Genomic DNA, 22,970 nt, shown 5'->3' on the forward strand with positions numbered 1-22,970 from the left:
CAGCAAAGATACAGAACACGTAGTGAGAGCCAAACAGAGACAGGTACATCAGGTAGAGGAGGAAAGATATCCAACAATGCAACTGAAAGAATAAACAACTGGAAGTGTTTTCTGAATGTTTTCGTGAGGGACTTGACTGTCTTACCCATCTTTGCCAAATTCCCCTAAGCGGACGCTCTCTCCCTCTTTACCCAGGCGGATGAGGTTCATTTTGGTTTCCAGGGTCATCAGGAAAGAACCGCTGTAGGAGAGCTCCAAGTCAAACCAGAGACCTGAAGGAACACACAGAGCATGGAAACATGATCAGAGAGAAAATGGAAGAATTGAAACTCTAGGAGAGGTGAGAGGGGGAGGTCTGGGGATATAAATGAGAGCTAAAAATGCAGTAATACTCTACAGTCATGTCACTTGATACACAGGAAGCAGAGTTGGGATTCATGGGTGTTTACACCGTTGACAAATGTAATTTTTCTCATCTTGAATGCACTTCATACCACTTCCCTTCTGCTGCATGTTACATCTCCTCTCATTCCTTTGTTTCCACACTTCTTACATTCTTCCCTTGCTGTGTTGCCCTTTCTGTGACGCCACTCTTTCCCCCAAAGCATCCCAGAAGTTGGGACCCCAACAGATTTTATTTTCTTGATCCCTCCATAAAAACACTCAGCGAAAGACTCTGTTAAAAGGAGCAGATCACAAGGTCCTTTGAACAGAGGAGAAACAGTTGGGGAGCACGCAATCTCCCCCCCAGCCCCCTTTTGATATCAGCAGGGGGGAGACTGGCTGCATAAACAGCTCTCGCTCTCGCTGGATTATTCAAACTCCTAAAAGCCTTCAGCCAAATCGTTACAAACATAGAGCAGGCTATACACTACACCCTTTTTTTTCTGTACAACACAGGATCCTGCATACAAAAAAGCCATCCATGATGAATATGATTGTGTTCCTCTTTATACCACTGGGAGGCAGCAAAGTATTACAAAAGAAGGAAACCAGGACACAGTATGGAGTTTAAACCAACGCACATGTGCATGTTTGCCTTGCCTTGTTGGGTCCAAAATTAAGGAGATTGATGGATGGATTTTAGGAAGAATCCCACAGTTATCACTCCAGTGATGATTCGTGGAAAGGTGGTGAGAATGATTTATTGAAAGCTGCACAATTCTAATATTGACAAGGTCTTCTTAAAAATGTTTTATTCTTGTTTGTTTTCATTTGTTTTTATGGATCCCATGTCAAACAGGAAAGGGTTGCAGCGCGTTGTCAACATGTGCTGTTACATCACAGCAGGCTCTACTTTGAATGATCTGAGCAAGGTATTCAAAATCAGGACTCTTAAAAAGGCTTGGTAAATCTTAATTGATTGAAACCACCCGCTGTTAAGAGTTCATTTTTTTCCCTGCAGGAAAAAAGACCGCAACACTCCTTTGTTTCAATGGGCATCAGACTTTTATGTGTCCACACCAAAGTGGAATAATGTCTTTTGAAGATAGTTTCATAAAGGATTAAGAATTCAAGTCCAGTATGAAACTGCACTGAGACTAGTCCCCTATCCCCATTAGTATACCAAGGCCGAAACAGCACCTAGTTGAACAAATACAAAGGGTACCTCCGGTGTGTGAGAGATATAAAAATCACAGATTTAAAGAAAGTCAGAGAGAAACAAAGCCGCCAAAAATGAAAGCAGACAAAAATAACTTGAAAAGAAAAATGAAAGAAAAAAAAAGTAGAAGGCTAAAGAGTCAGAGAGGCACAAAGTAAAAATAGGTAGTTTGACAGACAAACACACGGTGGAGTGAGTGGCCCAGTCTGCTGGGTTTTGCTTACCCCACCCATCCCCTGAGTGGGGTGGTGGATATTCAAGGTTGTGTCAAACTGGGTCAGGTATGTTTGAGGAAAGAACTGAAGAACCGTAGTGCTACCTGCTGGGGCCAGCGGGGAACTGCTTCTTAATTGGGGTAGACATATATGGCAAAGAGTTGAGGATAGGTGACCTTCAAAGAAGTGCCATAAAACAGACTGATTGACTTCTTTCTATGCATCCAGAATCAGATCATTATCATGAGCATGATGCTGTGGATGCAAAGTCCAATGAGCACATTTTAGAGCATGCAGATTTAATCCTGAGTTGAGATATGCACACATACACAGCTGGAGAGGTTCATTGATCCATTGCACTCAGCATGCTTGTTCCAGGAAGGAGCATAGTGATGGGAGGTAAAGTCAGAACATGAGATGCTTGGAGGATATGACCCCTGGACTATCAGAGTACATTTAAAGAGAAGTGAAACTGACCTGTTCCACACAAAACCATTCAAGGTAAAAGGCTTTTCATGATTGGAAACACAAATGTATCAGAGTGATTTTCCACTTCTATACAGAGGTATAAGCTGTGGATAATGCTTCTATTGTTTTAGGCATGCACCATTTTCCTGATTCCTCTCTTCTAAGAAAATGTGTCTAAAAATGAGACACTTTAGATCAGCACGAGGTGATCTAGATCAAATCCTCTACATTGCGTTGAAGAGAAATCAAAACATTTGGCAACATGTTGCAGTTTCCAAATAAAAGACAGCAATTAATGCTGATGACCAATCAACAACATCAACCAAATTCTAGCCTACAGTGTGTGCACAGATTGTGTCTGAAGTGGCTGTTGAAGAGTGTTTCACCTGGAACTGCTCCAACAAATGCCATCTCAGTAGGAGATGCAATCAATTCCTGCTCTGATTACAGGGTAATGTGAGTGCTGTGGTGATAGAAATGAGCCAGTGACTCATAGCACTGGAGGGAGGAAGACAGGCACTGAGACTAGAGAGAGAGAGAGAGTGAGCAAGGACACAAAAAAGGAGATGAAATGAAAGGGAATGAAAGAGGAAGAGAAAACAGGGAAGACAGTTTGAGACTACGTATGAAACGGATGATGAGACAGATCTGTAGCAGGATGTTAGGAAGAGTGAGCAAATGCAAATCACCATAAAAGGACTCCTATGAATGACATACAAAGCTCCTACTGATCAAAACTACAGCACAGTTTACTGAGAAGTTCTGCTGTATTTTAGGGAAAGTAGCTGCGTGATCACAGAAAGCAAATCTACAGTCCCTCTCAAAGCTGAGACCTCACATAGCTAAGCTTCAATTTATCCGATCCACAGATAACCATAAGACCTGCTAAAGTGCTTAAGGCTGGGTTGTATTGTGCTCAGCTTAGAGCTCATTAACCAATCAAATTTAGTTACACCTCTGAAAACAAAGCTTTCAATTTATAGATTTGGTGTTTCCAATGTTGATCAGAGAGCTTCACAACAGCTTTGGAAGAGGAGATCTATTCAAGCCATTTAAAACACAGACACCTTTGGGACAACACTACAAATAACAACAGGCTCATAACCTTTGGGCAGTGTTAGTCTAGGTCAGACTGTCTAGTAGCTGTAGCTGTGTCAAAGGTTTTCTTGAAGCAGCTGAGAGCTGGTGAAGTAATGAGCATATCTCTGTAACCTGGACAGCCTGACAAGCAGAGTGGGCGAAAGTGCATGTAATGCTCAAGCGGCAACCTCCGGAAAATATGAAGCCCATGCAGAAGTGTTATCAACTGCAGTTCATCGAGCATCCGCTTGAGGCTGGCTGCAGAAACACCGGAAACCACAGAGACACCAATTCAAAAAAGACGATCTTTGCAGCAGAAATAAACATGTTTACAGCCTGGTTCAAAAAACAGCTTTGGTCTACGTAGCTAATTTCTCTATCAGCACACACTGTGCGGGGGTGAATTGTTTTCTAATGTAACAGTTCAGAAGATTTTAAGATTACAAGTTTTTACTATCTGAGGACATGACTGACATGACTGACTGGCATGAACACTTGTAGCTGTTGGCTAGGAGTCTCAAAGCCTCTTTACCTCACACTAAGTTTGGTTGAGTTCAGCATTGCCAATATGGCTCCCGCCGACGATTGGCTTCAAAACAGTGCTCAGGAACAGTTGGGTGAAGTCACGGATACTACGTCCATTATTTATACAGTCTATGGTAATGCTCCGGTGTTATACAGTCTATGGTAATGCTCCGGTGTGATGCACAGTCCTTATTTTGCATGTGCTAACTGAATGAAGCCGTACTTTTTCAGGCTACCACAGAACACGTTCTCTATTTCCACAAACATCATCATGTGAGTGTTTTGCCAATTGGATTTTCAACACAGTCACATAATGTTGAGGCTGTTTCACATGTCCATGAAACTCTCACCACAGGCAGTGAATCAGAAGATGATGATGATGATGTAACCTTCACTGCTGTGTTATAGTAGTCCCCACACTTTTCTTGGTTGTTAATGATGCCTGACAGTTATTACTGTCTACACAGTGTTGTGTTCAATGGAGGGCTTGAAGAAGAAGAATCATTCATTCAGACACAGCCGTGGTACTGGGATTTAATTGGTCACAGCTACAAAAAGACAAGGGGCTGTTGTAGTAAAACAAATGCTATTTCTCTCCAGGCAGGATGATTACAGGGGTGGGGCTAAATATCAATATGGCAATATAACGTCTTCCCGACCTATGTGATACAATCATTGATACACCGGGGCTAAATATCAATATTTATTGAATAAACATGGCGCCTTAAACAGATCTCCCAGCCAATTTGACTCCATGTGTCACTACTTCATGGCTCAACATGGTGGTCCTAATGACATTAGAGGAAGGAGAATGTCAGATAATTGCAGAATACCAGAATAAGACAGCGGGATGTTGGGCAGTGGTGAAAAGAAGCTAAGATATGCACTAGCTACTTTCAGAACAAAAACTAAGAAAGTAAAACCCTTCCAGCTTTTTATGCTTCGATGAGAGGAAAGAGATCTTCTTTTTTTGTATTCTTGAGTCAATCAGATATCGTAGCCTGACATTACATGATTGTCTTGCAGTATACTAAATATCACAGCATTGCTGTATTGGGATATTATCATCACTGTTTGCCAAGTGTTGCATATCGTATCGTGAGTGATTCCCAGCCTTAGTATTGACCTAATTTGAGCATTAATACGACTCAAGGTGCTCACAGGTATGGAATGGAAAATGAATAATTAAAATGTTTTGGGAAGATTTGACAATGCTGTAATCTTTTTAGGAATAGTGCTTGAGTAAATGAAAATAAACTTTGGAAATCTAAATGAACAATTATAAATGAAGCTTAAAATTCAGAATGTGAAATACATGCTTAAAACAACATCTATCAGAGGGAAGTCATGCATTTGCTCTCTGTTAGGCTCATTCAGATGAATTCAGCTCTGTCTTTCACCCCTGTTTACACCTCTGAGCATTATAGCAGTTTATCCACTGTGGGATGAAAATTGTGAAATGTGGCATGACTCTTGTTTTTAAGAAGCTTGGTCTTGTTTACTTCACATAAACTGGAAGTTTCAGCCAAGTTGCTTCCATGGAGGTCACAATATATTCAAAGAACATGGGCAAAAAATTAAACCACGAACTGACTACACTTCAGCAATAGTTACAACTATAATAATGTAACTTGCCCAAGGACACGTCAAAAAATCAACAGGATGATTAGGGACCAAACACTTCTTCCCCCTGCCTCTTAAATGTGGTGTAAACTGAGTGGTCATGTTTACTGGTAAACTAAACATATTACCTATAAGTTACAATTCTTCGTATGGTTATTTGAGTGGATGTGTATTCATTTTTTTTATCATACTTTTATATTTTTTTCTACTCTAAATGTTAAAATATACCTGGATTAATGACCTAGTTACTGCAAAGAAGGCTTAGTGTTTCATAAATCCAGAAAATAGTTTTATCAGAAGCTTAGAAAATATCTCTAAAGATGAATTAAGTACTTCGGTGAGTGAAACTAATTATTTTACAAATACAGCAATTGGTCCTAGCTAATTATTCCTGTAGTGTATGTGTGAATGGGAAATTAAATTATACATACATGCACAATTATTACCACAGCCTTCACATAGAAGTAAATATAGACCTTAATGCATCGAACAGATAGAGTAACTAGCCTCTAACAGCTGCGTATGACTGTGTGTGTGTGTGTGTGTGTGTGTGTGTGTGTGTGTGTGTGTGTGTGTGTGTGTGTGTGTGTGTGTGTGTGTGTGTGTGTGTGTGTGTGTGTGTGTAAATGTTTGATTTCTCTCTTGCCTCTGTAGTCAATGGAGGGTTTGGATGCCCCCATGATTCTGGGAGTGGCCGAGCCCATGTCCAGTTCTGTCAGGGTCAGCTCATTCATGAAGTACGGCAACTGGAAAAGACAAAAGCACACTACTGAGCTGAACACACTGTAAGGGAATTACGAAACAATCAGTTTGGAGGAAAAAAAAACAGCTTGAGGGAGTGTTTAGAGTACAAGCTTGAAAAAAAGGACACAGGAATGCAAAATAATTACAGGAGCATGTAGGCATATGCGTAGTCAACACGGATGTAACACTGTCCACCTGTAACACCTGTAATGAGTCTTTATGGTCTGTTTGTCTATCTGGTAGTCCCATGTGGGCAGAACAGCGGTTGTCAGAACACAATAACTTAAACTTTAAAGCAGTGCTGGTATATAACTGTTGGTTATTTTTCAGTAGCATGGCAGACAGGACAAATTTGAATTTAATTTTTTAACCAACAGCTGCTGTTGCAGAAAATAAGTCGCAGGATGTTTTTTCTGGATGAGAGAGAAACAGCAGGATAAAGACAGTCTGAAGACACTGCACAGAGAAACAAACGGACATGCTGAGTTTATTGAGTGTATTCTCTGAGTATGACACATCTTACTTTCAGCAGGAGAGTGAGCTTGATTAATTGAATCTCTGCACTTGTTCTTTTCTTGCCCACAATTCTTTAACATTCACATTTTAAAAGAGTAAAAGATTGTTGGGGGTCTTGTGCCTCTCACCCGTATCTTGCTGAGCTTCATCTGAATCTTATTGGAGACCAGTTCTGCCCAGTGTGGCTCACTCAGGAAGTCCCAGAAGACCCGGCCAAGTGCTGCGTTAACCCAGGCAACATTATCGTCCTCCTCGACACTGAGCTGCACTGGAGTTGAAGTCGTAGTCTGAAGCTATAAAGCCAGAAGTTCATATTAACATTGGAGAGAAAAAAAAAAAAGAAAAGTCATACCTCAGTAACAAAACAACTCAGTTACCCCTTTATGTTTTAGTAATGAACAATAGTAGTTGCTTGTTGTTTGCAGTAGCTCTGGTAGTAACACAATAAGAGTAAATTCCAAAGTGATGACAAGTGAGTCACAAATGAAATGAACATACCTTCTTGTCAGACCCGGGGCTGTTCTGAGGACTCAAGGGAGCAGGGCTGGCAGCTGCAGGACTGACTGCTGCCTGCTTTGGCAGTATGGAGGCCATGTACACACTGTATTCTAATAGTGGCTTAGTTTTGGCACTGCCTGCTGTTGTTGAGGAGGCTGAAGAGTCCTTGGACCTGGGCTGAGTTGCAAGTTCATCCAAACTGCTGCGGCTGCCGCTGCGACTGTGAGAGCTCAGAGCTGTGGGCACTGCAAACATCACAAAGAGGTCAGGGATTAAATGCTGCAGGCGCTGACTTTCATTCTAATCTACTTCAATCTTAGGTTGATTGAATTAAATTACATACTTCAACAAAACATTGACAATGAAGGCTCCCATGAAGATACAGTATAAGCTGTAAAATCTCCGCAATTAAATAAAGGAAATAAAGTGCAGTAGGCAACTTATCATCTGTGCAGAATAACAGCAGAGTTTTTAACTAGAAGTTGCTTCACTTTTTTATCTCCAACTTGAGTTACTAGCTAACAACTTCCAAAAGTTTAAAGGGCTCAACTGAGTTAATTTTCCTCAAGGAGATCAGAAATTCCAAAAAATCTGATTTTAAATCAGATAATTCCTGTGGTAAAGTTCAGAAATAAATCTTCAAAAGAACAAAAAACAAGTGTAGAAATTTTAAAAAAAGCCACAGCAGAGGAAGATAGAAAAACCATTCTCTATATATCTCCTTTACTATTAGGAGTGAAATATCTTGTCCACCTGTATGTGAGTCTTGCTTACCACTCTTACACGTGACCATGCTCACAGCTTTCTTCAAATCCACCTTGAGCTTAGAGGCTGAAAGAAACCGCTGGAACCACTCCTCCTTCTCCCTCCCCGTCCGTCCAAACAGATAGAGAGTCAGGTCTCTGCTGGATGAGGACCGCCGATCCTGTGTAATTCCCGTGACCTCCCCTCTTTCCTTTGTGTTGGGGCTCTCACTGGGCTCCCACTTTTCACCCTCAGCCTTAGACATGAAGTCATCCTGTTTGCCGAGTTCGATGCAGACGGGGTATTTTTTGTTCCATAAACGCTTCCTGGCCAGACTCGGAGGCATTAAATATACCTTGGAGAGGATTAAAGGAGAAAGACAAAGTTTAAACATCGACTCAAAAGAGTAGTGAAAGAGATGGGGGGCTACTTAAATGCATTTAATTCATTACATAGCTAAAATAGTATGAGTTCAACATGTAACTGATGATGACAGTTATCAAGGAAAAAAATCAAACATTTCTGTCTTTTAAGTGTCACATACTTTGCTGTTAGTGAGGTCATAGATCTTCTGACTGATGTAATTGACATCAGGTTTTGGTTCATTGTGAGTTGCGCGGCGTGCGATGTTGTGATTGGGTTTGGACAGGCGAATGATGGAGCCCTCCAATCGGACAAACACAGACTGAGTCAGTGTGGCATGGTATGTCTCAGGGTCGTAGTTTAAGATCTCATTCATCCAGCCCTAGAGGGAAAACAATTATCTTCAAACAACGTAGATTACAGAGTCCAAAAATAAGCACAATACAAAAAAAAGTGTAAATATTATATTCAAAAAGGCGTGGGAGCACAAGGTCCACTTCTCACCTCTGAACAGAGGAATGCTTGTGAACTACTAAAAACAAAAAGACCTAAACAATCCAAACTATGCCCTTGAAAATGAGGACACTGAATATCATCTCACTGTGTGTTGTTATCCATGTTAGCATTTCTCGAGAAGGTTAACTCATACTGATAAGAAAAGGTCTTTCTGTGGTGAACTTGAAGTACCACCTGCTGAATTAAGCCCCTGATGTCAAATCTACTTTATTTTCTACTTTGTCACTTCAATGAAAAAACTGTTAGCAGGATGCTGCTTACTGGCATGTTTGCCATGTTTTTCAGCATACCAGGAATATGAAACTACACAATGCCATCATGAAGTTTTCTATCATGGATCCCTAATCCCTCTTTCAAGCACATTTTGTTCCACATCACAGTTCTAAATGAGACCCCAGTTCTTTTCAAAAACACTAATGCAGACCAACGCACTGTTGCTCTTTCAACAATTAATCCACTATTGATGAATTGATTGTTAAGAACGTATTCGAACACACTTTTTGTTTTGAATTTTCTATCACGTGGAACAAACATCATGTGGTCTCATATTTCGTTTAGCTTTTAGGGAAGCATTTCACGTTTAAAGCATGTTTTTTCTCCGCCGCCAAACTGATTATGACCCGGTTGCGCTCCCGGCTGACACCTGACCACCTACACATGCTCATTTTTCTCAATAAGAACGAGTAGACAGAAAACTGGACATTGAGTCTAAAATATGTTTCTGTTCAGTTCCCTTGTTGCAGTAAATCCACATGTTGAAGTCTGAGCCTTCACTTTTATGACTGTATGTCCGCAGAGATTATGAGCCTGCTCCACATGTTGATATTCAGTGTGTTTAACATTTCGAACACTTCAATATGATCCCTAGCTATTAAATGCTGTAAGTTATATACATTGTGTCGTGAAGGAAAATTTGATTTGGGGGAAGAAACGCATTTGGCATTGTTTTTTTTACATTTAAAACGTTTACGCTTTTTTTAATGATTAATCGATAATGTATCGTTAACATTTCCAAAGATTGATCACGAAAAATGCTTTTACATACCTAGTCAAGACACATAGTTTAACATAAGACTATAGGTTATCCCTTTAAAACACAATTTAAAAAAAACACACGCATAGCTGGAAATGTAAAATCTGGACTGACCTTATAGATTTCTGGTTCCTTAATGTCCATCTTGGCCAGATTCCATAATTTCCCATATTGTCTGGAATGTCTAAAACTCCTGCCAGAAGGTTTTGGTCCCGTCAACCACACAACACCAATGGCTAAAAAGAATCCCAGCCCAATCCCAAGCAGCACTCCTCCTATGTAACTAGGCAGAGGTAAAACAAAGCACCCATAGACTAGTACAGTAAGGAGGATGAGGGTATAGTGTGGAACACTGGGTGCAGGCTCAATACTTTCAGATTCATCTTCACTGCAGGGTTCAGTACTACCACTGAGTGGCACTTTAGTTTGGCTTCCAGTTTCATCAGTTCTGTTCAAACTGTTACTGTCTGTTTCATTGCATGTCTCAAAGTCTCCATTGTAAAGAATGCAATATTCCTCATCTTCTTGTTTAGCGAGAGCCGACATGGAGCATTTGTCCAGTGACATGGAGAGAGCAGATGATTTGTTGGGGCACTTAGTGTCTACACAGGTGGAGGAGGAAGACGCATCTGCTGGACCAGAAGCATCGCTATTTGGGCTCTCAGCCTCCCAGTCCCCTCCTTCCTCCTCCTTGATGCAGTAATTGTTGTTGCTCTCCAGGTGACCATTGACTGATGATATGTTGGAGAGTTCCGTCGCATTGGCAGAGAGGGCCTTGGGACGGTAGATGCTGCTGCTCCCCAGGCTGACACTCTTTTCATCCATGATCTTACTCAGCAGCTGGAGCGGTTCAGAGATGGCCTCCGAGAGACGCCGCTTGGTGTCTTCGATTTTGGCCTCAACCTCCGAGACCTTGAAGAAGCTGCGGTTATCCTGGGAGGTTAACGGAGAAGAGGGGGCTGTTTTAGAATCACTTGCTGATGACGTTGCTCCAGACGAAGCCCGAGACTGTGTGAATTGCTTGAAGAGTTGCAGGTTAAGGCGGGACTCTGGAAGACGATAGGGTGTGGAGGAGGATGTGGATGTGTCCTGGGATGTATCTGAAGATAAAGATTTGACAAAGTTCTTCATCAGGTGCCTGTGTCTCACTGTGGGAGTAGCAACAGGCGGGATCCCCTCACGTGTCTCCATATCAGAGGAGAGAGACTTCACCAAATTGAGGAAGGGTTTGTCACTGGAGGGGAAGCTTAAAGATTTCGTAGGAGAGGAGTTGGAAGTTGCGCCTTTTTTCTCAGAAACATGCGATGATGACGATGATGCTGATGACGATGATGATGGAGTGTGTGTCGGTGAAGTGTTAGTGTGACGTTTAGAAACCAGAGAAGGTCTGGATGATTCAGGGATGGCAGAAACTTCAGCTTCAGAGTCAGGTGCCACTGCGTCGAACATCTCCTCACTAGCTTCTAGGGCTGTCACAATGTTTGAGTTATCCTGAGTGGCTGAGGTAGCAGAAACAGATGTCATGTACAGCTCCTCTTCCTCCTCCTCTTCCTCCTTCCCAAGAGCTGAGAAGTGAATGGTGATGTTCTCCTTCGACAGTGATCGCTGGACATGGAGCTTGGGGGACACGGTGAGTGACTTTTTTTCTGCGGAGTGAGCGCTCTCTGCATGGCTATGATGCTTGCTGGTCATTGCAGTACTCCAACTGAGTTGCAGTCTACAAAGAAGAAGAGAAGAAAGAGAGGATATTCGATTAGTGCTGTACAAGTGCTCAAGATGACCAAAGGATCAGTAAATACTTTTGATTATTTGATCATCATAAATGTTGCGCAAACTTTCTTTGGTTACAGCTTTTTATGAGTGAGAATTTACAGCTGTTCCTTCAATCATATGAAGAAAGTGACATATATTTTGGGGCTACAAACTGTTGGAAACACTGGCTCTTTAAATTATTTGGTACTTTTACCAGACATTTCTTTGGAAGGAAAAAATATATATATATATTTTCAATTAACTTTATTTATTAGAACTTCTCTGACATAATTTGACAGTTGTGTTTAAAACTTGTAATTAACAATGTCATAAGATTAACAATAAGACAATGAAATCCTTAAATGATAACTAGAAAATAAATAAATAAATACATTTTAAAAAATGTATACAAAATAAATAAGAAAAAATAAGAAAACGTAATGATAGTAACAATAATTGTAATTATTTTTATAATTACAACAATGTTTATAAATAAATTGGCAAAAAAAAAATATAAGCAAACAAATATTTGATATACAAAGTGAAAAATCAAAGTACTCTCGACAACAAAAGGTCCAAAAACAAATGTAATGTCAGTTCCAGGGCACTAATTTTTAGAACATTTGCAAAGACACTCACTGTAATCTCTAAATGTAGGCGTCTAGGCGACTGTTGCTACTCCTCATAATAACTGACTTGCCCGCCAACAACATTCGCTTATTGTGCAGCACCAACATTCTCATATGGTACACCACACCACCACACACAAATATTTCAAAAGAGGGCATAGGCACAAAGGTGATCAGACTAGAAAGCAAGTGAGGGAGCATGTCCTCTTCACTGCACAAGGACATGTTAGTGATTGGTCCGGGACCCAGCAGAGGGGGCGTGAATGATCTTTCTGGCGATGCTCCTTATGAGCAAGTTGAAAGAAAAAAAGGTGCTCTTTCAAGACAGAAATAAGTATTCAAATGTGTGCCTGCATAGGTGATGTCAGCTGTAGTGTTGTATTTGTTCCAGCTGGTTGTGCTGGACTTGAGCTCAACAGCCAAAAAGCATCTTGAATCACCACAATGAACATCACTCAGACTTGATAAAACCACAATCCCACTCACCACCGCCTGTTAAGGCTGTGACAAATACCTGCCAGAAACTGCTCATCTTTTTCCCATCAAAGACCTCGTTTAGGAAAGATGATAAGAATAGACTTACAAGAAGAAGACTCAAGAGCATAGAGTGGTGGTTCTGAGAATACAAGTCTGTGTGTGACAAAAATGTGTGCAAGGTCTCGTTTGCCAAAAAAAAAAAAAAAAAAGGTAAAAAAACAACAACAACAACTAATGTTCATTAATTGATATATCTTATTTACTATTTTAAACCATGGCTACACACATTTTAACAATATATGAATTAAGCTAGTGCTGGGCGATACCAGTCGATATCGATAATTTTCACGATAAATATCAAATCATTCTTTCATGTTATTTTAAAAGGCAGATTTTTTTCTCTTGACTGAAAGTTGAAGAAACCAGACGGTTAGTTAGCTTGTATCTGGGGTTTAGTAGTCTAGTAAATAGCTAAAATATCTTATCTTTCTTGTCGAGCATGTTTTCACTCTTCTTTGAGCTGGTAAGTTTTGCGTTTTCTTCAGTGTGACTGTTGCTCGTTTCAGCTTTGTTTACATTTTGCTCCAAATGTGTTTAAGCCTGCCTACCTCTTACACTGCAACATGATTGGCTGTTCCAATGCTGAATTCTTCTTCTGTTTAATGTTGGGTGGGGACCAGGGTTTAAGACACACTCTCTTTCCAGTGGTTGGGGGGTGTTATTACATGTTTAAATTGATCAACGTTTTATCGTACATTTCTTATTTTTATATTGAGAAAATAACATCAGGATAATTATCGTTATCGTTTTATCGTCCAGCCCTAAATTAAGCTTTCAAGAGCAAACACCCAGAGACAGCATACACACATCAGTTAACAGAGATTAGAATAATTCAACATTTTATATTGATACACTGAGTTGGGTTTTAAGACAAGATGCCTGAAGTACTCTGTTATTGAAGTACTTGGATGAGACAAAGAAAAGTATAACCCTCTCCTTAAACCTACAACATTAAAGATCTGTGCACTTGTAACAGATATTCTTGCACATATTTAGTGTAGGATTTCAAAAAAAGCCAACTCCTAGTCAACAGTTTCGACTCAGGAGTTTTAAAACTAATTTTAAAGCTAATTTTAAAACAGCCTCAACTTAACACTGCCCCTGTGTGACCCCCAAAGCAAACCAGGACACTGCTAGTATTTCTGTTGAGCCATTTTTAATGCCTGTCATCGCAGCCCTCTGGTCAGATGTGGATGATGTGATTTACAATGATCAGAGCTTCAAAGCTTCAAAGTGGCTTGAACGTTAGACAGTTAAAGGAAGCAGGATATGTTTCTTTGTGAGGGAGAGTACTAAGAACACAAGTTCAGGGTAGGATTATCTAGGATAAAACGTTGTTTGTCCATGGGGGCTGAAAAATAGACACCAAATTAAAGCCTCAGAAGAGAACACAAGATGTACACATTACAGCCCAAGTACAGAACATGTAGGGTAAAAATACAGAGGAGAATATAAAACATTCATAAAAGTCAAACTACCATCATCTCACTTCACCACTGAGTCCTTTCATAGATTTTGAAGCACTAACTTTTGGCTCAAAGCCACATAAAGCTGCTGTGTTCATGAGTTTGTGTTCAGTATGTGTTGTAACTATGTGCGTCTCCTCTCATTACCAATGCTTTCTGCTTGACTCTGAAGAAGCAAGTTGTGAGCATGCTTCTAATTAATGCAAAACATGAGGGTCAATGAGGCGGGCTTGTTTCTGTAATTAGCTTCATCACCATCAATAGCCAGATGTCATTCTGCACTGTCTGCTTAGCTCAGGGAAAGGCTCTGAACAGACGACAAACAAGGAGCTCATTGTGTACATATACACACTGGGATGAACAGCCAAATGCAGAAGTACGCCAATACACATGCCCAGTGTTCTCAATATTTGTTCAATTTCTCAACTTCTCAGGTGTTGAACTAGCAGGCAGAATCAGGTAACGGACCACGCACACATACAAAGACAAACTTCCCCACTTTTTTCATCCTAATGTTCTGTTTGCAAATAAATCTCATTCCTTCCAGCCAAATATCTTTAAATGAAATCCATGTCCAAGTTGTGAGGGAGAATAGGCTCATTGTGTTGCTGACTAAAGGCTGACTAGCTAGGGACAGAGGTGGCTGGCAGTCTGCCTGGCTGGGTAACAAGCTCACTCGTGACCCATGTGACAATGAATGGCCAAGTTGAGCCTGTGTATGAGTGAAGCAGCATGACCTCACGCCACCTCCGCTGTCCAGACATGGCACAAGAACGTCTGAGCAAAGTGTCAACAAGACATCACCATGAGCATCTATCACAAAGATGTAAACTGAGGCAACAGTTCAGAAAGTCTAACCTGAAGATCCAAGTATTGAATATACCAAACACAAAATGTGTGTTTTGTTGATGTCAAAGAGATTTTGTGTTTTGTTTCAAAATGCCACTCAGGGAGGGAAAGTAGAAATATTTCTACGAGGCAAAAGTACAGCTCAAGTATGAATTCCTTCCATCATAAGCGCATTGTACAGCTTTACACAGGACAGCTTAGTATCACACTGAAATCATGGCTATAGATCTTGTACATTAAAACATGGCATTCTGGAAAACTGAATCCTGATTCATGATAGCTAAAATTCCACATTTGCCATAAAATAATTTTTTTGAAAAATAATTAAGATTTTAAACCCAATGATTTTTTCTTCTCACTAAAAGGAGGTTGTTTCTGATCTTCACAGGGAGCTGTTTTATGATGTTTACAGTTGGTTTGCCCTTTAAAGTAACTTTGAAGAATATTAAAAAGTACTAAAGCCGTAACATCTGTAAGACAATGTTAAGCTTGTAAAATCAAATGAATGTGTCTATGCATGTTTATGATTGTGTATAACTTTATTGCCCCCCTCCATGGATAGTTATAAAAACAGCAGGCTCACAGATGTCGACTATCTTATTACACACATTTCTTTTCAACTGTCAAAAGTTCTTTAGCCTTCAGACCCTGACTTAAGTTAAAGGGACAAGCTAAAAAAAAAAACAATCCTAGGGAACCCCTGCATTAAAACAGACATGACTCTGTGGTGGAACTCACTGCATATGCTCAAAATCACTTCCAAAACCATTGTCTTTGCACAGTTAGTCATTGCATCCACAAACAAAGGTTAAAACAGTACCATGCAAGACCATATAAACATAATCCAGAAATTCCAACAACTCCTTTGGGCCCAAGCCCGTGTGAGATAGACTGAGGCAAAGTTGAACACTGCCCTGTGGTCTAATGAATCAGAGTTTTAAATCCTATTTGGAAATCATTGATGTTGTGTTCTTCGCACTAAAGCGGAGAGGGACCATGTGGCTCATTATCTATGATGAGGATGCACAAGGGCCCACCACAATAGATTTTGGAGCAACTTATGCTGCCATCCAGACAACATCTTTTTCAGGGAAATTTTAGCAAGACAATGCTAAACCACATTCTACATGTAGTACAACAGCAGGCAACTGCTAGTTAGCAGAAATCCTGTATCAAGAAATACAGGGACACACTTTACTTTCATAACCAGAAACTGGTCGCCTTGGTTCCCAATTGTTTACAGTGTAGAAGAGAGGCGATGCAACATAATGATAAACATTCCCATGTCCACAAGCATGTTGATGGAATGAGTATGTCTTTTTCATAAAACAATCACATTTTTTAGATTCAACTTTTGATATGTTGCCTTTACACTACTGTCTATTACATATTGGGTTTACATGATTGGTAAACCATAAATACACAATGTCCCAACACATCTGGAGTTGTGGTTGTATTTCTCCCCACACTCAGTTTTGTAAGAAAAAATATAATAATAATAAAGTTTTGTTTACATCAGTCTCACTGACCACAATGTAGTTTGAATACATTAGCTCTACCATAGAAAAAGTAGAAAATGAATTTATTTATCTTACAGTGATCAAAAAGGCAGAATCTGAACTGATAGTCATACACGTCCTAATATATGATGCTGCAACTCGTGTTAGCTTTTAGTAGCATCAACAATTTGCTGACCCCTTGTCCTCCCACTATCAGTAGTTTTCTGAGAAACTGCCCTTTAACATTTGAGTAAACAAATCCACACCGCTGAATGTACAAAGAAGCATTTTACTCCCTTGCCTTGGTTTTCTTGTGTTGTATTCCTCTGTTTTTGTGTTTTTTTCAGCTGTTTGAACTGGACACAAGTGACACTGCTTCCCTTTTTTTCCCCCTTCACTCGAGTTGAAAGTGCTGATTCATTAAAGTGGAAATACAGAGTTACCCATCTCATCACAGATAGCTTGCCTGAGGAGTTGGAAGGGTGTTTTCTATCAGGGTGTTTAATGAGCCTTGCTGCATTGGCTGTGTGTCATGACATTTCCAGAAAGAAAAAAACTAAATACTACTAAATGTGTTTGCTGCTAAGGAAATAGTGACATAACACAGGATCATCAGCAAAGTCATTTATTTTCTTCCTTTAGTGGTTCCAACTTGAGACTGATCCAATGCAAGCAAACACAATGGTTGGGCATTATTGGCATTATACAGTGTGAAGACATCCTATCAGACTGGGTAACCTCATTTGCAGAGTACTTCAGGGATAATTTTAGAGATCCATTTATGATTCAGTGCTTATGAATCATTTAATAGTGCGGCTTTGCAATGAGCGTAAGTCACATTGTCTTGACTTAATGACCTCTCCACTCAGTTCATTGCAAGTTCACAGCCACTCTTTTTGTTTTTGGTTTCCCAATGATGAAAATGGGGAATAAAGGAAGTCCCTAACTGGAGCAGAAATGACTAAATTCTGTAAGATGAGGAGAAGTGGGTCCACAAAAAGCAAAACAGGAATTTACATCAAAGATAAGAACTTCCAAGGGAGATCTTTCTTTCAACATTTTTAAAATTTTACCACTGAATGTTCCTGAAGAGTCATACTTGTGAAAGGTTGGGTTTCTGTCATAACTATACTTCTAATAACTCAAAGTAACCTCTTTCTATCAACATAAACATAGCTCTAGTTCTGATCTGGCACAAGTGGCATGGATTCTCTTCCAACTTTAAGCAGAGCAACTACAATGGTGCACTATATCAATAACATTTCTTAATATTTTGCTTCAAAGAAAATAGTCTTAAGAAAATATTGTCTGTAATCCACAGTCTGCTTCAATTTAATTTTCATGGCCCACAGAAATTGTCATCTGAGTGAGTTATCAGATTGTAATTGTTTTTGTTTGTTTGTCCTGCTTTAATGCCCCTGATATAAGATCTTCATTCTAGACCACTCAGGTGTTGGTGCTGCTCTAGAACAAGTTTTCCCAGGCTGAGAGTGTGAGTTTGTGATTGTTGCAATCATAGAACGTATATCAATAATATGGACACAACACCAATATTCTACCCCCATTGTGAGATGTAAAGCCACAATACTGCCTCTTTGGGCGCTAACATGTTGCTCTACTATAGCCAAGGTATGTGTGGAAATGATCTAGCTGGTGTAGCCATTTTAATATGCAGTCCATGGTTACAATGGACTGACCAGATTTGAGAGGCAGCAATCATTTGGAATCTCCCCCAGTGGAAAAGGTACCTAGAATCAAACTTAGTTGGGGACTAAGCAAGTGGCAACTTCCGGTCTCAAAATATGAAGCCCATGTGGAAGTGTTATAAACTGCAATTCATCGAGCATCCGCTTGAGGCTGGCTGCAGAAACACAGGAAACCACATAGACACCAATTCAAAAAAGACAATCTTTGCAGCAATAATAAACATGTTTACAGCCTGGTTCAAAAAACGGCTTGGGTCTACGTAGCTAATTTCTCTATCGGCACACACTGTACGGGGGGTGAATTTTTTTCTAACGCGACGGTTCAAAATATATTAAAATTATGAGTTTTGCCCATTTAAAGACATGACTGAACCCCCCCTCTTTACCTCACACTAAGTTTGGTTGAGTTCCGCATTACCAATATGGCTCCCACCAACAATTGGCTTCAAAACAGTGCTCAGGAACCAACTCCTGTTTCTGTCATTGGGGGAATCCTAAGAAAGAGAATTCCCATAACAAAGAGAAAGCAAAAAAGTTACAGCTCTTGGTAAGGTGCGAGTACATTGAAAGGGTAGGTGGGGTTGCTCTTTTCTCTCAAGCTGTTCCTTGAAGTCTTCACGCAATAAATCATAGTACTTTTAGAGTGTTAACAAGTCCAACACCATGGATACTGGAGAATGACTAAAGACCGGGCAATAAAAACCCATCATCTGAGAGGAGCTGGAGATAATGAGACTTTTAAAAGTAAACTAAAACATATTTATTCAGTCTGGCTTGAAGGGTTTAACATTTGTATAACTTGAATGTTTTATATTGATTTTAATGCTGTTTTATTATTTTATTAATTTCAACTATCTGTTTTTTTAATTATTTATCTACTCAGTTTTATTGACATTTTTAGCCTTTATTTTATCTTTAACTCCTATCCTTACCCCTTTTTACTTATTTATTATAACTATTTATATTCTTAGTGTTAATTTCATGCTTTAACTTATTTTAATTACACATATTTCATTGTTGTTGGTGTGCATTAGTCTCTATTTTAAAATCTATTTTTGGTTTTTAATGTCTTGCCATTTTTTTTATTTCTGCTTCTTTCTTGAATTGAATTTGATATGTATGAAAGATGCCATATAAATAAAGCTTGCTTGCTTGATTGATTGATTGATTGATTGATTGATTGATTGATTGATTGATCATTTTAATTGGCTACATTAAAGGTGACATATCATGCAAAATTGACTTTTTAATGGTTCTTTACCTGAAATATGTGTCCCTGGCATGTCTACAAACCCCCCAAGAATGAAAAAAATCCATTCTGCCCCTGTTTTGATTTCTACACCTTTCTGTAAATGTGTGTGAAACGAGCCGTTTCAGACTTCCGTGTTTTTGTTACGTAACAACAATATCCGGTCTGTCACGGAGTCAGAGCTCGGAGCTTGTTCAGCCCATAGACTGTATAAAATAATACTGAATCCCTCCCCCGTTTTTCATTACCTGCACAAATATGTGCCAACAAGGAGCTTAGGAGGGAGGCATGCTAGTTGTAGGCTTTCTTAATAAACGCAAAGGTCGGTTTTACTCCCCACGTCTGCAGATTTGAAGATATAGTGGATGATTTTTATTTGTCATGGATAAGTGCTAGCGCTAATTAGCATAGCCACATAGCTATATGTTCATAGCTGTAGCTGTAGCTGTAGCTGTGTACCAAGACACACGTCGACATACTGACAAATAAAACAACAAGAAACACTAAATCTGTGACCAATCCTTCATAAAAGGTCCCGCTGCCTTTCTGGCAGAGGTCGGGTTTACTCCCCACGTCTGCAGATTTGAAGATCTAGTGGATGATTTATCATGGATAAGTGCTAGCGCTAGTTAGCATAGCCACATAGCTACATGCTCGTAGCTGTGTACCAAGACACACGTCTACATACTGATAAATAAAACAACAAGAAACACTAAATCTATGACCAATCCTTCAGAAAGGTCCTGCTACAGGCGCCTCTCCGTCAGGATCAGATTCAGAGGGTTGAAGTAACGCGATCTCTGAGCAGCCGTGTATATTCAGCCAACATGTAAACATTAGATCAACGTGCTGGAGAGCCGAGGCACATCCACTTCCGGAGGGGGCGTGGTCAGAGGGAAAACAGAGTGTTCTGATGAGGAATGAAGAAAAGGACTTTTCAGGCAAGCCAAAATCTGATTTCAAAGTGTTTTTTTGAGCATAAACTTTAAATACATGTTTTTGGGACCTCTTAGACCAATATATATTGATGAAAAAAGCATGATATGTCCCCTTTAAGAATCCAACACTGTTCGTGTCTTTACAATAACTCCCTTAAAATGTCTAACTTAATTTTGCTTTATCACAATGTGTCTTAAAAGATGAAATTCTTTATGCTGTTCAAATATTTTTGGGGAAAGAAGTTGCCAAATGACATTGCTTCTTGTATGATGTGCTGCATACTACAGAAGCAATTTGTTACTTTCTTAAACCTCTTAGGTAGTTAGCCTTTCACTGTGGATTTTGTTAGAACTAAGAGCTTTTAGCCAGGTCAGAATCAAATATTTGTCAACACTCTTGGCAGCTCTCTTAGCATGAGCATGAATTATTGAGGAAATGTGACTATGGGTAAAGACATGCATCTTGGGAACACTACTGGCCTTTAGTCTACAACAATAGACAATGACCGTGCATACTGTGATCGTTTCCCAGAAGCTCAAAACGTCTCACACAAAAACAACTCCTCATAATGCTGCCCCATCTCCTGAATGCATGTGGGCTTAAAATATCAGTACAAATAGTGCAGTATTTCCTGTGTTGCAGTTACCACACTCAAGGGGTATTTTTGCAAGTCATCCTGCTTCCTGCCAATACAACACCACACGCCAGGCCCCTCGTGGCATCTCAAATGTCATACACCACTGTTATACAGCACAGGTTGCATTAGTGGCATTAAGTGGATACTTGCTCGTGCACAGATCATAGACTACAAGAAAAAAAGACGTCAAAAAAACACTGCGAACATGACTCACACCAACCCCCCATGGAAGGCTTAATGAAATCCCAAACCACTTTGTGTTTTCCAGGTTGCCTAGGAAGGGAATAGTGGAAGTCACACTTTCAATCCTGCTGTTTATTTGCAGTTGTAATGGCTTTCCCTCTACTTAAACTGACAGTTCAGCTAATGACTTGCAAAGCCTCTCACAGTCCACTGCTCCCATCAACACCACTGCCAACATTGCAGCTTCAGTAGCTAACAGTTAAAGGCCCCACAGGCATGGCAGTTTACAGGTATACAATATCTGCACAAGGGGTTAAAAGCTCAATTGTCTGAGGCTGTAATTACTAAGTTATTCTAAGGATGACATAAAACCTGTATTTATAATTGCTTTCTGTGCTTGTCTTAGTAGTTTTATTAATATGTGAACAATTGATGGTCCCTTATGTGGTTTGATCGCATTCAATGTTGTCAGTTGGGTCGTGTTCAAGTGGCTTCAGACAAAACTGTGAGTAAGGGCTTGTGTGTGTCTACGTGAATGTCTGAGTGGGTAAGAGACTGTGGTTAACTGGCAAATGGATTTCAAAGTCATTTAAGATTCCATCTTCTGGAGGCAAATAAACAAATACAGACCAACAGAAACAAAACTGTTCTCAGGAATGCTGACTAACTGGTGAAACAGGTGGGGACTGAAATGTCAGGCAGCAAGACAATTAAGGGTAAGGCCAGCGTCTTAGGCTGCCAACTTAAGCACGCCATGCCATGTAACAAGCTGGAGTGTTGACAACATACTTTTGGAATATTTGTTTGCCATTGTTATCCTGCACAGCCAAAGTTTAGAGACAGACTACCGATATTCAATATATCTCTGTCCAACACATTAACACTGCTTAAAGAAAAACATGAATGGTTTGAATTGAGATCTTTCTAATGCACGATGATGAAGTCGATAAAGAATCAACACAAATCTACAAGGTGCACTACATTATTTGCTGAAGTACATTGCATAATGGGAAAAACTGACGCCACAGCAGAATGTACCAGCCACACTTCACCTTCTTTAACGCAGCCCTTGTTTAATCATGAACGTACTGTCCCACATTCTCTGCATTAAACATCAATAGATGCTAATAGTAATTGGGAGGTATGTTAAATTTGCTCTCAGTCCATAATTATTGGAAGACTAAAACAGAAATGTTTCTGACAACCAAGTTATTTTTGTGCATGATAATTCTACTGTATATACCAGTGTTCATACAGCATTACTTAAGGATGGCTGTATTACTAAGTTGTATTTACCACAAAGTCAACAATGCAAGATATTTAATTAGCAGTCTGTCCTGTAATACAAAGGTTCAGAGCCAAAGATGTATGCCAAAGTTCCCTGGATACAACAAGACTAAAATAGTTGTGTTGGGCAGAAATAGATAACTAACTTTCAACTCAATAATCAGCTATTAAATGATTAACCTATCCTCTAAATAAATCAGCTATTCATGTCTTGATTATCATTAGATAAAGATAAAAGGTCCTGTCATAATTAAGCATAGCTTTAAATAACGCAGTCCAATTTTTCTTTTGTAAATACTGCAAAACACA

The 22,970-nt window shown here is 39.7% G+C and overlaps 1 protein-coding gene across 2 annotated transcripts in view; it reads right to left on the reverse strand.

Moving 5' to 3' along the window:
- LOC117815899 (testis-expressed protein 2-like) overlaps nt 1-22,970 on the reverse strand; it is a 37,495-nt gene that overhangs the window by 5,553 nt on the left and 8,972 nt on the right. For both annotated transcript variants that reach the window (XM_034687914.1, XM_034687915.1), the window contains exons 3-9: nt 10,043-11,645; nt 8,561-8,761; nt 8,047-8,371; nt 7,273-7,517; nt 6,903-7,067; nt 6,161-6,260; nt 146-272 (exon numbers count right to left, since the gene is read on the reverse strand). In XM_034687914.1, the coding sequence (XP_034543805.1) occupies nt 146-272; nt 6,161-6,260; nt 6,903-7,067; nt 7,273-7,517; nt 8,047-8,371; nt 8,561-8,761; nt 10,043-11,620 (2,741 nt within the window). In that variant the 5' untranslated portion in view covers nt 11,621-11,645. The remainder of the gene's footprint in view (nt 1-145; nt 273-6,160; nt 6,261-6,902; nt 7,068-7,272; nt 7,518-8,046; nt 8,372-8,560; nt 8,762-10,042; nt 11,646-22,970) is intronic.

Source organism: Notolabrus celidotus, chromosome 7 (genome assembly GCF_009762535.1).
Source record: "Notolabrus celidotus isolate fNotCel1 chromosome 7, fNotCel1.pri, whole genome shotgun sequence".
Taxonomy (NCBI): Eukaryota; Metazoa; Chordata; class Actinopteri; order Labriformes; family Labridae; genus Notolabrus; species Notolabrus celidotus.